We start from the raw sequence: 14,713 nt of genomic DNA on the forward strand, positions 1-14,713 counted from the left end.
AGACACAGCTTTCCAAAGGATTTCCTCGGTACACAAAACACGGACTCTGTTGGTGCATACCAAGTCAGCCTGGGCACCTGTCCCTTTGGAGGGTGGCGGCAACTATCACTCGCGATGGCTAATATAATGCCCATTCCTCTACCTCCTCGAACACCTACACCTCCCCCTGACGAGATGTCCTCGCCTCAGAAACCTGCAGCATTCGATCCAGAACCTCCATATGACCCGAGGTCACTGTCACCGCACCAGTACGATCCCGAATACATGCCCTCACCTGGAGTCGCATACTTCTCCCCCGCAACCCCTGAAAAACAAAGCGTGAATATCAATGGAAATGGAACAGGACCATTCAACTTCCAGCCATCGACGCTAGCCAAGTCTCCAGTGATCAAATCTGTTCGTGGCTGTCCCCATCCACTCACAGCTCTGTGATCTATCAAAAGATATACTGATTGGGAGTTTCCATATTTTAGAACATCGGCCAGAGGCGCGGCCATAAGTACAAACACAGCAGTGTCTCACACCAAATTTTCCTTGAACCTCCTCCGCGGGCGCCTTTAGCGTTACCCAACTCACTTCCGATTCCTACGTTCGCAGAATGCCGAGCTAGCATGACGAAAGATCAAAAGGTTCGCTTCTACTGGAGCATCTGTCACATGGCTATCGCAGGCTACACGGCATGGAACGCGCATGGTTCGTCTGCAATGGAAGCTCTATCGCACTTGATCTTTTATGACTCGTTGGGAGCATTGTTGTGTGTCTTGGTGGAAGTCCTTTCCAATTTCGAAGTATGGGGACGGTCAAGCGTACGGCATCCGTTCGGTCTACAACGTATGGAAGTCATTGCTGGATTCGCCCTCTCTGTCCTGTTGATTTTCTTTGGCTTCGACCTTATCTCGCACAACGCAAAGCACGCCCTGGAAGGTATTGGGCACGAGCCTCACCATCCACACATACACGAACAAGTCACAGCTGGCACCGTCGACGTGACGGCGATACTAGCTCTCGTCGCAACATTGATCTCCGCAGTGGGCCTACAGAATCACGCACGAATAGGGAAAGCGATGCGTTTCGCAGCCATGGAGAATCTGCCATCACTACTTAGCAACCCTTGTCATTTTCTGACACTCTCTTGTTCGGCAACAGTCTTACTACTCCCTCTTCTCGACCTTCACACCTATGAATGGGTGGACAAAGCCCTGTCACTGAGTATCGCATTTTCCATGCTCTTTTTGGGCTTCCACCTTGGCCGCAATGTTGGTTCGATGCTCCTGATGTCACTGCCCTCGAAATCCGCCTCTGCTCTATCCGAAGTCGTGGAGACGATTGAATCCGACCCCTTGGTGCGAGCAGTCGAACAAGCCAAGTTTTGGCAAGCACACTATGGCACAGGTATGGCGAATCTGCGACTCCGAGTCGTTGGTAGCGAAGAGAACCTGGTGAAGCTCAGGGAACGGATCACGAGTATTGTGCGGAACAAATTGAGCGGCGGGTATGGTTTGGGAAGCAGTGGCCAGAAATGGGAAGTAAGCGTCCAGTTCAAAGTCGAAGCGGAAACGGCGATGAGTGCAAGTCATAGTCATTTCATGAGTCCTCAGTCATGGGTGGGAATGACGACTTAAAACGGGCATGGCTGCTCTTTGTATATTTACAATTATCTGATGACTTTACGACATGATAAGCCCAGACAGAATACTGTCCAGCGTGGCGGGACAATGTAAATTTACAGAGTTTCGATCATGAACCCACATCCTTGAAACCTGGTTCCCACCAGCTGGGTCAGTCGAAGAACTTCTTGCTTGGGCGTTGATCGATCACCGAGGACAACCCGTGTGACAACAAGGGATCCCGAGCGATTTCATTCCAGGAACCCATGTGGCCTGCACGATGTCGGTTCAGAACAGCCAGAAGATCCGCAGCTTCGCTTCGGGACTCGTACGGCAGGCTTTCATGTCTCTGTGGAGCTCCAGTGGCGGTTCTTGGTTGACTCGTTGTTCAGGTTCCGCGCATCTTCACAGTCAAGAGAGCCTGCCTGAGAATCGCACCCTCCATAGGCACGACTTCGGCGGCGCCGACTTCCTCGATCTTCTCTCTGACGTTCTTCAGCAACGTCTCTGCTTCCTCCTGCGACGCTTTTCTCTGGTGCCTTTTGTTTGCCAACAGGAGCTCGACTTTCTTTCCTTTCTTTAGAAACTCTTGCATCTGCTTCATCTTGAGCTGGAGGTCATTGGCGCTAATGGCCCAGTTGAGCTCCAACTGTTTCGGTCTCTTCTCCTTCTCCAGCCGTTTCTGATTCTTCAACAGATCCTCTTGGCGGTTAATCCTTTGGATTAGATCGGTACGGGTGACAATCTGCACAATAGCCATCTCGCCTTCTGCGGGCTTGTTCATTTGTAGCACATACTGGGTGGTGTGGTCAATCGAATCGAGCAGTTTGTAGAGCGGCTGCGGCTCAGAGAGCTTGCCATCAGGACCTTTGAGTTGGACTTTGGGAGACCGGATCCTTTCGTTCAGTGTGAATGCGGCGATTTTGTCATCGATGGTTTTGATCTCAATTTTCCCAGCAACGCGCCGTTGGTCAATTGCGAGACAGGGAGTGGTCGCGAAGCATCTTTTCGATGCTAACTGAAAGTGCTGGACGGGTCGGAGAGCCCGCACGAGCGGTCGAGGAAACCAGATAGACCGCCGCATCCAAGTGTGAGTCGAGGTATCCTGTTGAGGGAAGCAGATTGCAGCGAAAGTCCGCAGCTCAATTCTGAACTCCTCAATTCTCGTCACTTGCGACCCCAAATCTGAAGTGAGGGAGAGACACAGCCTCACCACTTTCTCCGCATCTATCGGCCCCCTGTCCATCCGCAGGCTCTACGACTGATTTTCAAGAAATTCCAGATTGCACGTTCTCCTTCTCGTTCTATTTCGCTCGCTTTGTCCACTTCCATGTCCTCTTTGGCCAAATCCTCAGACCGATCCGGCATCTGGTCATACGTTCCTTTCAGCTCCTCCCCTCGCCGCCGCTCCGTCAGTAACGGACTTCCTCGCGCAGCAGCCAACAATACCCCCTGGGATCCTTTCGAAAAATCAGATCGACAGACAAGCGGCTCGGGCGCAAGCCTACCATCCATGCTGGAGTCGGCTCAGAACGCCTGGATGACTCAAAGTCGTCAGGCTCGCTTTTTCAAGACCGGGGGGGTGCTCGCTCTGATCATTGTCCTGTACTGGTTCCTCTCGGGAGGAAATGGGAGCACGTCCGGCTCCGTCCCAAACGTCTATACACCAGCCGATTCTCCTACCTCAAGATGCACGAAACCCTATAATCCTTCGAGGCCTCTTGTGCAGTATGCCATCATGATCGACGCGGGCAGCACGGGAAGCCGAATCCATGTCTATAAATTCAACAACTGCGGACCAACGCCGGAACTGGAGCATGAGGAGTTCAAAATGACTGAGAAGAGACCAGAGGGCTCTGGGTTGAGTTCATACAAGACGGATGCCGAGGGCGCTGCCAGGAGTCTCGACCCCCTCATGGAAGTCGCAATGGCTTCCGTGCCAAACGAGTACAAGTCATGCACGCCTATCGCGGTCAAGGCGACCGCAGGTCTGCGACTACTTGGTGACGAGATGAGCGCCAAGATCCTCGAGGCCGTTCGGAACAGGCTCGAGACTCATTATCCTTTCCCCGTGGTGTCTCGCGAAAAAGGCGGCGTCGAGATCATGAAAGGAGAGGATGAAGGCGTTTTTGCTTGGATCACTACCAACTATCTGTTGGGCAAGATTGGCGGCCCAGACGAGACTCCCACGGCGGCCATCTTCGACCTTGGAGGCGGTTCGACTCAGATTGTCTTCCAGCCGACTTTTAAGAACAGTCCGCATGGAGGCATGCCACAGAAAATGGAAGAGGGAGACCACAAGTACAATCTCAAGTTTGGAGGGCGGGAATTTGAGCTGTATCAGCATTCACATCTCGGCTACGGACTCATGTCAGCGCGCAAAGCATTGCATCAGCTAGTGCTGGACCGCATGCACAAACAGAACCCCGATTCGAGGGCCTGGCTCAGCAAACCCATCCCGAATAGCTGTATCACTCCCGGCGTACAGAAAAAGCTCGTTGTCGAAATGCCTGCCGATCACGAATTGTCGGGAGAACATACAGTGATAATGGAGGGTCCCGCCGACGCCATCCCCGCTCAGTGTCGAGCTCTCGCCGAAGCCATTCTGTACAAGGACAAAGAATGCACGCTGGCACCCTGTTCCTTCAACGGAGTGCACCAACCATCGCTCGAAAAGACCTTCTCCAGGGAGGATGTTTATATCTTCTCGTATTTTTATGATCGCACGCACGACTTGGGCATGCCTGAGTCGTTCACTTTACGCGAACTCCAAGATCTCACAGCCCGCGTTTGTGGGGGAGAACAAGCGTGGGATGCGTTTGCCGGCATCGAGGGTGCTCTAGACGACCTGCGAGAGCGGCCCGAATGGTGTTTGGATTTGAATTTCATGTCGGCGCTCCTGCATACCGGCTATGAGATGCCCATTGATAGAGAGGTCAAGATTGCTAAGAAAATCAAAGGCAACGAATTGGGATGGTGTTTGGGTGCGAGTCTGCCGCTGCTGGAGAAGGAGAGTGGCTGGGAGTGTCGCATCAAGGAGGTCTCGTAATAACATTGTAAAGTGACATGATTCGGAGAGGGGGTTCTTATGAGTCTGTGTTGGCTTTATGGTCTCTGGGGATGGACTATCTGGCACAGACTAGAATGGAAAGGGGCGCAACAGGACATGGTTCAAACATGATTATATGTGCATGCACTCATGGTCGAAGATATGGTCGAAGAATTGATGCCACCGCGATCCGACTGGACAGGACGCTGATCGAGCTTGAGCTGTAGCTCGTTCCGCTCATAAGGAGTAGAATGATACATTAAAAAAAAAACTTGGTTGAGGCCCACAGCGCAAGGCCATTGCTTTTCGTCGATGTTGGCCTCACTTCAGTGTTCTATCCCCCCACTTTCTCCTTGAGTCGTAATCTACTTCTATCGAACAAGTGAATCCAAACGCGCCAACAAGCTCCGTCTTATCCTTCTGTTCTAAGTGATGTCAGACGTATATCTTCCCAAGTGTGTGGTGTTCTGACAGTCAAAATCCGCCTCGGCCCAGCAGCTCCTCCCCGACTTCTTTCAACAACTTCTCGCCTTTGGTGTCGTCACGCTTCCCGAACTCCTTCAGAACATCCGTGAGGTCCATTGCCCGACACAGATCCCAGAGCATGTCCCCCGCAGGGGCTGCGTAGAGAAGCACGCCAAGGGTGAGCAGAAGCGCGTGGAGCGTTTCTTTGAGATTGCCGCTTCCTGAAGGAGTTGTGGTGGAGGTGGGAGTGAGGGTTGTCAGGGATGAAATGCTCTCGAGCAAAGCGGCGGCAAGGTCGTCGCCCACTGCTCCTCGTTCTTCCGAGTGTGTTTCGGCAGATGAAGAAGGGGAGCTATGCGCGTGCATCCTTGCATTGTGCGTCCAACTCGCCAGGTTATATACTAACACCGCTGCCAAAGACCTCGAATTCAGATGTGGGGATAACAAACATTGTGCCGCAAGTTCTTCGAGCTTTTCTCTCAAGCTGCTGCTGGGCGAAGGAGATGGCGAGGACTGCGGGCTGAAGACTTGCTCCTGGAAAACATTGGAGGAGAATAAGTTGCACCCTAGTTGGAGAGTGACGGATTGTATTTTGTACGGCGCGTTTGTGAAATCGCCGTGTAAGGTTTGGACGGTTTTGAAGAGTGTTGAAAGTGTACGATTTGCGCTTTCAGCGGCAAGAAAACTTGCCACACGGGGATCAGCAGCAGCGATGCGGACCAAGTCGACAGCTGCAAAAAGACTCTCTTTCGGAAGACTTGGGTATATCGAGGTAATGTGTTCGCTAAAGGCATGTAGATCTGGGAGTGCAGCTTCTGTCATACCCTTTGCGTCCCGCTTTTTGATGTAGCTCACGAGATCCTGCACAGACTGGTCATCTGAGAACGTTCTGCCCAGTTTCCCAAGCATCTTCTCTAAGGGCGGCGTCTTCGTGTAGAGAATCGGTACATCGAAGACACGTTGAAATGTCGGAAGCCTCAATTTCGAATGCTGATGCTGCTGGGGCTTTGCCATCTGCAACAATAACTGGACATTGCCTTTCAGTTGTGCCGGGTTCGCACCAGCCCATTCATCCTGCTTCTGGCCCCTGAGGAACGTGATAAATGTCGGTGTCGCCCGGATACGATATCGTTGTGCGACTGCATGTGCGTAAGTGGACGCCGAAATGTCAATCTTGATCAACTTTGCGCCGGAAAGCGTGCCTGCTTCGGCGGCCAAGTCGTCATAGGTAGGATAGACGATTTTACAGGGAGGGCATGTCGCCGAAGTGAAGAATATCACAGCGCAAGAGTGTGAGGCCGAGGACAGCAGGGAGTCCAATTCAGAAACACTAGTGATGCTATGGACCTTGCCCGGACTGTCTGCAGGTGGTTGTGCATTGATAATGACGGGAGTGATGAGCGTGTGCGATGATGCGTTGACTAATGAAGAGGATAAAGCGTCGTTGTGGTTGGCCTTCGAGGTTTTCTGCGCAGCCGACTGGGTGCGGCCAGCATTTTGGCCTGCAACGGCATCGGGGGCCTGGGTCATGGTTCTCATCGACTCATCAATCTGGCCTCGCAGCATCTGGCCGATGGGAGTATTCAAGAATGTCTGTGGGAGACTTCGAATTTCGTCGGGGATACTCTTGCCCACGAGAAACATGGCGAGGTCTTGCGTGAAGTTGTTGCAATTGTGCAGGAATAAATCATACGATTCGGGCGTGTAGATTGTCTCTAGCGACTCGACGTACTCCTCGATGACATCGAGGGGTAGTTGCGTCTGGCCCAGACTCACGATTTTCATCGGACGGCCATGGTGGGTTGAACCAGGGACTTTTCGGTGAATGCCCTGGCCGAAGAAGTACTCGACGTTATTGAAGACAATCGCCGTGTGATAGATGGCGTCGATGTGAATGCCGGTCAAGGCTTGAGAGAATTGACGGGCGAGGCCCTTTGATGCCATTAGCTTGTTCTGGCAATGTCTTTGTATGGCAAGAACGTTACCTGTGACAGGTCGTAGACGTACAGATGGACCTCCATGGCAGATGCAATGTTGATGATCCAATATCCGCAGTCACATCATGTGGACTAGGCAATGAATATATATGTTGGTAGAATATCTGTGTTGTCCTGGGTATTATTATGTTGTTCGCAGGCGGCAAAAATACGTAAGCCGCGGACCTGCCTTGTCGAGGCTGGAAATCTGTGGCGTCACCGAGGAATCAACATTCCTTGTGGCGATGAACAGCAACCATCACTTCTCGTCTGTCACAGGATTGTTTCTACCAACAGAAGCTCTTGAACTGAACTTGACGCGAGCGGAACAAGCCTCAAGTCGGTTGAGTCTCTCGGACTACCCTGCTCTGCTTTGATATTGCACCATGCCTCCCCGCAAGACCCCAGCCAAGAGCAAGGCCGCTCTCAAGTCTACTCCAGGTGCAAATTCATCTGCTAGGCCACAAGCCCGCCGGTCAAGGCTTGCAAAGGAGAACGATATCACGGCAGAAGAAGAGGCCAGGATCAAAGAAGCATGGAGTCTCTTTAGTATCGATGAGGTGGAGGAGTACGAAGACGAAAAGGAAGGGGTCATTCGGACGAGTGACGTGCAGAAGGTGTTGAAGTAAGTCAGGAATAAAACGAAAGACCACACGCTGTGGCGCATCCACTGCGACGACCCGTGCAACTGACTGCTTGCTTTCTCCATTGACAGGGCACAAGGCCTTGCTCCGAGCAGTCAATCACAGATGGAGGAATTCATTGAAACACTGGATCCCGAGTCCGAAGGCTACGTAACGTATCCGCACTTCCTTGCCCTGTGCGCTATCCAGCTTAAATCAAAGACGGACGAGACCAAGGCAGAGGAAGTTGAGACAGCCTTTAATCTCTTCCATCCCGGTCAAGTCGCTGGTGGAAAAGCGCAAGTGATTCGACTGGAGGATTTACGGGCAGTGGCCAAGACCTTGAACGAGGACGACGACGTTGAGGTGTTGAAAGCCATGATACTGGAAGCGAACGGAGGCAAGGGGGTCAACAGGGGTGTGAATATAGACGAGTTCCAATCCATCATGACCCGAGCAGGTGTCTTTCACTAGGTTGCCCCTGTGGCTATGAACTTTGTAGACGAGTTCGGCGTTGCAAAATGTACAATCAGAACTGAGAGGTTGAAGCAACAATGTCTCCACATAAATCAGACCACAGCCCATGATACATACAGCTGCGACAGTAGAGATCGGTGGAAGTCCCGCGACCAGATATTGTCATCTGGCCGTTGAATCGAGACCTTGTGCTATTCTAGCTTCCCTGTCCACACTGGCTCGCTTTGGAGAGAAATCAAACGGCCAGCTCTAGCATAGATAGAAGCGAAGGAGATCAGGAGCATCAGAGGAGGCTCAAGACCATGGTTGATGGCGGTGAGCTCTGACAAAGCGTGCCATGCTTGAGCAGATTGGATTCAATGGCGCACGAAGTCTTCATCATAAGAGTTCAAAGGGCACTGAACGAGCTGCTTCCGCATGGACGCTTCTGAAGAGAGTTTTCCATTGAAGCTTGAGAGACGGAGAAAGCGTGAGAGTGAAATTGAAGATGCAAAATATTTGTGTCTGACATTTTCGGTGCCGAGCATTTGGGGCGAAAATACTCTAGCTCGCTGTGGCTGGCTCCCGAGACATGCGTGCGTATCCTCAATGCACTCAATTACTCGTCAGCAGCACTCTGTTTCTTCCTCGTTGTTACACGGTCGATCCCTTTCTCATCGCAAGCTTGATTCATCATTCCTTTTATACCCAAATCGCTTTTCAGAGTCACATGCATGAGAAAGCGTCCTTCCCGCATGCAGTGCGGTATAGCGGCCCCCTTTTGCATCGACAAACAATTGAGTCACCGGCTGCTTCGCGTTTAACCTTAATCATTACGGCCTCTGGTTGGAAAGTGGTCATAATCATACAATCCTAATCTTTCCTAGGAGAACTCCAACAGGAGCGGGAGGTGAGTGTTGAAGATAATCAATCCTCGCTCAGATCGGCCCATACACTTAGTCCATCCATCTATTCCCTAAGAGAACTTTTTGGTGGTATCGTGGTGCCAGAAGGAATTCTTTCGGACCTTCTCAAGTCAAACAACATCCAACGTGTCCATCTTCCATATCTCAACATGTCGCACGTCCTTCTCCTGGATTCTCTTCGCTCGCCGCCTATAGGCGGTCTCTTTCTTCGACCTGTTAGCGTCACAACGGAAGCCATTCGTGTTGCTTTCTTGAGCGTCATCTCCGGAATCAACTTTCCCGTTAATGTCCTCTTCCATAACTGTTGTAATCTCCCAAACCTTGCTCCCCAGCCCAATATACCTCAATTTGGATAAATCCGGGACCTCGGTTCCCTCCGAGCCAACACGCTCGGACAGGGCCTCGTTTATCTTCTGCTCGTGCACAGAATCTGGGAAACTTTCGAAAATCTCGTGTACTTCTCTGCTTCTCCTTGCATCCTCACCGCTCGCGACGACATCAGGAGAATACCAAGGCACAAGAGCACGGATAGCCCACAGCTCACTCAGGAATGGCATCAATAACCTCAACATCTCCATCTGGGACTCTTCAAGACATTCAATCGCGGCGGCAAGCTGTGTTAGGTTCGGGCACGAGCGGATGAGGCGGGCGGTTATGGAGGTTGGCAGAGGCCAACGGGAGGGTAAAATCAGGTGTTGAAGGGTAGGACCACAGATGGTACAGATGTTGGTGATGTAGAGATCTCTTAAGGAGAGTGTTGCGGAACACGAGGTTGAGCCACTAGGTGTAGTCCTGGCAGAGGTCGTTCCATTGACGACTGATCCTGACCAAGGGGAGTGCTCGGCTGAGGGAGGGCCAGAATCCGAAGTGCCTAGGCTTTTGCTACGGTCTTGGCCATTGCACTCTGCCATGGTGTTGTTTGATTTTCTCGATTGATATCTTGCGTTGACGAGATAGAGCCTCTCCAACCCCACGAACTGGGCCAGATCCATGGCATGTCTTTTATGCAACTGATCCAACCTCAGAGATTTGGGTTTTGGTTGATTCTCCTTGGTGTTCACCATCATATGCCAAGTGCGATCGATAAAATGAGTGGCGCTTTCCCTCCCGGCCACAACAAGGTCCTCATCCAGCCCAAATGTATTTAGAACCGTCACATCCTCGATCGTGCTGGTATCGAATGCGAGAAGGCAATCCGATGTGTCCGCATTAGCGAGAAGGTTATACACGCCCATTTTCCTCAAACGCAGTTTCCGTTTCGCTGCAATGTTTTTCCGGAAAAAGTGCATGAGAACAACCGACGGTTCCCCTTGTTCGCGCATGCGAGGTGAGAAGTGCAACACTAAGCTCGAGAGGCGTGTCGCGTGGAGGAGCAGAGTGGATATGTCGTCGGGAAAACATAGAGGATCGTAATGTGTTATTGTCAAGGCCTTGAGATTCGGCATAGCGGGGATGTCGTAGGATGGTTGGGGTGAACGGTTCGTAGGAAAGCGAAGCCACAGTTCCTCCAGTCTAGAGAGCTTCGCCAGTCCCGCGTACATGTTCGGTTGTAGTCTGACGTCCAGATCCCATCGGAATCGCTCGAGATGGGCACACTGGTCAATGGCTGCCCGAAGCGCGATGTTTAGCACCATGATGCTCTCCGAAATGCGCCCAGCTCTTGAATATTCGTGCAAATCCGAGGCACTGTATTCTCCCTCCAACCGCAGTGAGCGAACCAAACCCGACACATTTCTCGTCACTAAGGCATTGAGGCCCATGGAGAAAGGACTCGCACTCCCAAATCCTTCGGGCACATCATCCTTGTAGCGGATACTGCTGTATGATTTCAAGGTGACATTTTTCCACAGATGCGGTAGGGTCATGTACCAGAGGACGCGTGATGTGCGGCAAAGTCGTGCAAGGGAAGCGACATCGTCATCCAGGTACGAGATGATGTGGGCAACCGTGGTGAGCGGGAGTGTGTCCACGCCAAACGCGCCTTGTACTTCAGGGCCATTGCTGTACAGATGGTTGGCACGCGAAGTCATGCTGCAGCGTCATTGAGGAAAGCAGCGGTGGATATAACGTCGGTACATGCCCCCTGGTCTGAGGGGCATGCGTATTCAGTGCATCGAAGGAGGTACACGGTTGACAGGGCGAGGAATGACAGTTACGATGGTACAGACAGATTCACAGGGGAATGCCGTTCAATGTCAGGCAGGACAATTCGTCATGATCAATACTGCGTAAGGTATCTGCGGATCATCGCCTCCATGCTCCGCAGCAGCATTGACTATTTCGGCGCATATGCCGCCCAGAACGCAGTATTAATCAATGTTTCAGGAGAAGGTGGCGTTCTAAACAGCACATCGCAGGGATTGTTAATATTGTGCTGTCGTCTAGTTATGCATTCAATTCTTCTTCCCCATAACCCTCTTTGTGACCTGGAAATAACCTATGCCATTTATGTGTGTATACTTTTCAATTATCTAATTAGATTGGGATGCCGTGCCACCGGTATATCTCCCATCAGCATCCTGATTCATCTGGCTCCCTGAGGTACGGCGCTCCTCATGAGGCGCCCGATCTGCAGTTGAAGTGGCCGCCGAGGAGTTCCCGACATTTGCGTCACTACCAGACGATTCGAAACCAGTGCGTCCGGGATCACCCACACTGCTCACCCTCTGAGATTGTTCTAGGGGCACGGAGATTTCTTGCTGGTGTGCACCCGGACGCGAGAGTTCACCGCTCATCTCGTTTGTTGTGTCTTCCGCAATTGGAGCAATGGCCGGAGGCCGGGCATATGTGGAGGACCGCGGCAAAGCAGTATTAAAAAGGTCCGCCGGCCGGCTCGCTCGTGACTCTGGCTCCGAGATGGAGAGTGAGCCCCGAGTAATGTAGGTTTGCGGAGGTCGCTGCAATTCGGTGGGACTTGCTGAAGGGTTTCGAGATGCCGCGCTGTCAGAACGCTGAGGGCTTGGGGTGAAGTGAGAGCGGACGTGCGCTTCATCTGGAAGCCCGGCTCGGCCGTTCATGGGCGGTGGGATGACAACCGCTGGGCTTGAGTCAGCAACGCTCGGCCGTCCTGCTATGGTTGCTGGTCTCTGTGTCGAAGCATCTGTTGTTTCAATGCGGACAGAATCGTCGTCTGTCGACCGGTCACGAACGTCGTCAGGGGACCATGTGCGACCATTACTTTTCGGCGCCGGAATGACTGTGACTGGCAAGGCAGCCGGGGGCACATTTCCTCGACTTGCAAGCCTCTCTTTTTGCGCAGAAGCGAACGCCCCAAATCGATCTCTGAGATTGAGGGTGCGATCGATTGGCGAGCGTCGCACGCCATTCGCATTCTGTGCGTAGGCCACTTCTGCTGGAGGTTCAGATCGTCGTCGTTTGAAGGGATTCGGCATTGTTTGCCAAATGGTCCGTCTTTGGGCCCCTGGCTCCGGTGGAAGAACTGATTCTAAAGCGAGCTCCTTTTCTGCGTCCGAGGGAGAAGACCCAGAGTCACCAGATGCTTTCGGAATAGCAGGCGCAGCAGGTTCTTCAGGTTGGGCCTGCAATTCAGGTTGGGGATTGGGCGAAGGACTTGTCAAATTGTGATAACGTACGGCATAAACCGTGCTGGCGGCGCTTCCCGTATCGCTTCTGCTGGGAGGGGTCATAACCTGTTGGGGTATCACATATTGTGAAGCTGGTATGGTTTGACCGACTGTATCAGTCGCTTCTGCACCAGTAGCAATGCCGTCCGCAGGAGGCCTCTTCCGCCGCTTTCGGAGCGGCAGTCGGACGCGAAGGCGTTGATAATGGGATGCCACGCCCTCTGCCATGCCCCTCCGCCCACCGCCTTCTTGATCAGGCCTCGATTCATCCCCGCGCCAACTAGCGTCCTCCGAGGGTGTCATGTTCAGCATCTCGTCGCCATCAAAGATCTCCCGTCCAAGAATGCCATCTTTTCTCTCGTCTCGCTCCAATGATTCGATTCGCTCGACCCATTCCCAAACAACAACACTTGCGGCTGCAGCGCCAACCCACCGGATATATTCACCCCATCCTGCCAAATCTGGCTGGGATATATCCAGAATGAAAAAGACCACAGGAATGACAACCGAAATCAGTGACAAGAGCGCCACCAGGCAGATGTTCTTCATCTTTGGGTGCCAAAACGCAAAGCGCCTTTTTGACAGACAATAATACACCACGCAAGAAGCATAAATGAGTGAAATCGCCAGTTCGAACAAATAATTCAGGGCGGGGATTGCGTCTGAAAAGCTCCTCGGCCTTGTCCGTGCGTTGCCGCTAACAAAGGAATCCAAGATACTGAATATCGTGTCGAAAGATACCATGGCGAATCCGAGCCATTTGATGGTGACCTTCTCTTTGTGCCGCGGAAATAATCGTATTAACGTTTGCACCTGGGCCAGCCACAAGAATGTGTCTGAGATGACTCGGATGATGCGAATTTCCAAACTGCCCACCACATTGTCGACCAACTGGCTGGAGTCAATGTATCCCTCGTTGTATTGCCCCTCCGCGACGTGGAAAGTGTCCGCCGTGGCGATCGTAAGAGAGATTGCCACGGTGACAGTTGCAATCTTTTGGAGCAAAGGTCTCCGCCCCACGCCGACGATCGAAGACGACCCGTATGATCCTGTTATCATTCCACGTCGACCCAGGAAGCGGGCCCCCCCTCCTCCGCCTGCGCTGCCCACATAGAACGTCCTTGGAGTAATGAAAATGAGGATGACGAGGATGTAGCTGATGACGGTCGCTGTAGCAAGAGCGAAGATCTGGGGTGATATCGAGGCATAAAAGGGGTTGGAGAAGCCAATAACGGACGAGTTGCCGGTGGTGTCGGGGCTGATGATGGGCTCGGGGTTTTCGCATGGGAGTTTGAAGGTGACTTTGGCGGAAAGAGTTGTCGTGGTATCGTCATTGAAAATAAAGATGCCTGTCTCCCAGGTCAGTGTCTCGTCTCGCCCACATGTAGGAGCTTGCCGTCATTGCACACCTCCACTAGGTAGAATCAAAGGCGTACACCAGGCATCGGTCGCCGTCCGGTGCTTGTGGGTGGTACTCGACTGGCCCCATAATTGGCGAGCAGTGAGCGTAGCATCAGTGGACATGCCGCGGCTGGCGTCGTAGTTATGTAGCGCCAGCAAACGACTGGGGTTTCTACATGGTCAATGCACCGAGACTCGGAGGACGTCTGCAAGACTGCGGACGCGCCGCAGGCTTTGGTCATGCGAGCATGAGCAAGGAGACACAGTAGCGCGCGAGTCTGAATTCGAGGAGGCAACGAGGATGTTCAGGCGATATCCTTGCAGGTGCTTTAAAATATGGACATTGGGCAACCAAATTAACGTATAAGGAATTTCCTGTGGTAGAATTGGTGCTTGACAGAGGATGTCGATGGAAGGTCGATAGGATAGCGCAGTTTCGGTGGCGGGGCGTCCTCCCTCAGTCCCTTTCTTCTTAACTAGCAGGGGCAAATTCGGAGCTAGAGGCAAAGTTAGATCTAACCACCTCTCGCCGTAATACCTTCCGAGTATTGTCCAGGGCACGAAGGTCCCTGCGCATTCCGCATCATACGCTACTGCACCATAATTGCTGGAGCCATGTAAGTGAA

The 14,713-nt window shown here is 52.4% G+C and overlaps 7 protein-coding genes across 7 annotated transcripts; 3 read left to right on the forward strand and 4 right to left on the reverse strand.

The window, feature by feature from the left end:
* Window positions 1-114: 114 nt before the first annotated feature.
* Window positions 115-1,622, forward strand: AYL99_01799 (hypothetical protein; the record flags this gene model as incomplete). Its single annotated transcript, XM_018833315.1, has 2 exons — window positions 115-396; window positions 474-1,622. 2 exons carry the CDS (start codon window positions 115-117, stop codon window positions 1,620-1,622), a joined length of 1,431 nt encoding a protein of 476 aa, XP_018695939.1.
* Window positions 1,623-1,995: 373 nt separating this feature from the next.
* AYL99_01800 (hypothetical protein) lies at window positions 1,996-2,691 on the reverse strand (the record flags this gene model as incomplete). Its single annotated transcript, XM_018833316.1, has 1 exon — window positions 1,996-2,691. One exon carries the CDS (start codon window positions 2,689-2,691, stop codon window positions 1,996-1,998), a length of 696 nt encoding a protein of 231 aa, XP_018695940.1.
* A 246-nt stretch (window positions 2,692-2,937) lies between these two features.
* On the forward strand, window positions 2,938-4,656 carry AYL99_01801 (hypothetical protein; the record flags this gene model as incomplete). Its single annotated transcript, XM_018833317.1, has 1 exon — window positions 2,938-4,656. One exon carries the CDS (start codon window positions 2,938-2,940, stop codon window positions 4,654-4,656), a length of 1,719 nt encoding a protein of 572 aa, XP_018695941.1.
* A 474-nt stretch (window positions 4,657-5,130) lies between these two features.
* Window positions 5,131-7,142, reverse strand: AYL99_01802 (hypothetical protein; the record flags this gene model as incomplete). The annotated part of the gene is made up of 2 exons (XM_018833318.1): window positions 5,131-7,053; window positions 7,107-7,142. 2 exons carry the CDS (start codon window positions 7,140-7,142, stop codon window positions 5,131-5,133), a joined length of 1,959 nt encoding a protein of 652 aa, XP_018695942.1.
* A 341-nt stretch (window positions 7,143-7,483) lies between these two features.
* AYL99_01803 (calmodulin) lies at window positions 7,484-8,194 on the forward strand (the record flags this gene model as incomplete). The annotated part of the gene is made up of 2 exons (XM_018833319.1): window positions 7,484-7,722; window positions 7,813-8,194. 2 exons carry the CDS (start codon window positions 7,484-7,486, stop codon window positions 8,192-8,194), a joined length of 621 nt encoding a protein of 206 aa, XP_018695943.1.
* A 1,018-nt stretch (window positions 8,195-9,212) lies between these two features.
* Window positions 9,213-11,132, reverse strand: AYL99_01804 (hypothetical protein; the record flags this gene model as incomplete). Its single annotated transcript, XM_018833320.1, has 1 exon — window positions 9,213-11,132. One exon carries the CDS (start codon window positions 11,130-11,132, stop codon window positions 9,213-9,215), a length of 1,920 nt encoding a protein of 639 aa, XP_018695944.1.
* Window positions 11,133-11,573: 441 nt separating this feature from the next.
* Window positions 11,574-14,210, reverse strand: AYL99_01805 (hypothetical protein; the record flags this gene model as incomplete). The annotated part of the gene is made up of 2 exons (XM_018833321.1): window positions 11,574-14,035; window positions 14,096-14,210. 2 exons carry the CDS (start codon window positions 14,208-14,210, stop codon window positions 11,574-11,576), a joined length of 2,577 nt encoding a protein of 858 aa, XP_018695945.1.
* Window positions 14,211-14,713: the final 503 nt, after the last annotated feature.

The sequence above is a fragment of the Fonsecaea erecta genome (assembly GCF_001651985.1).
Source record: "Fonsecaea erecta strain CBS 125763 chromosome Unknown Scaff2, whole genome shotgun sequence".
Classification (NCBI taxonomy): domain Eukaryota; kingdom Fungi; phylum Ascomycota; class Eurotiomycetes; order Chaetothyriales; family Herpotrichiellaceae; genus Fonsecaea; species Fonsecaea erecta.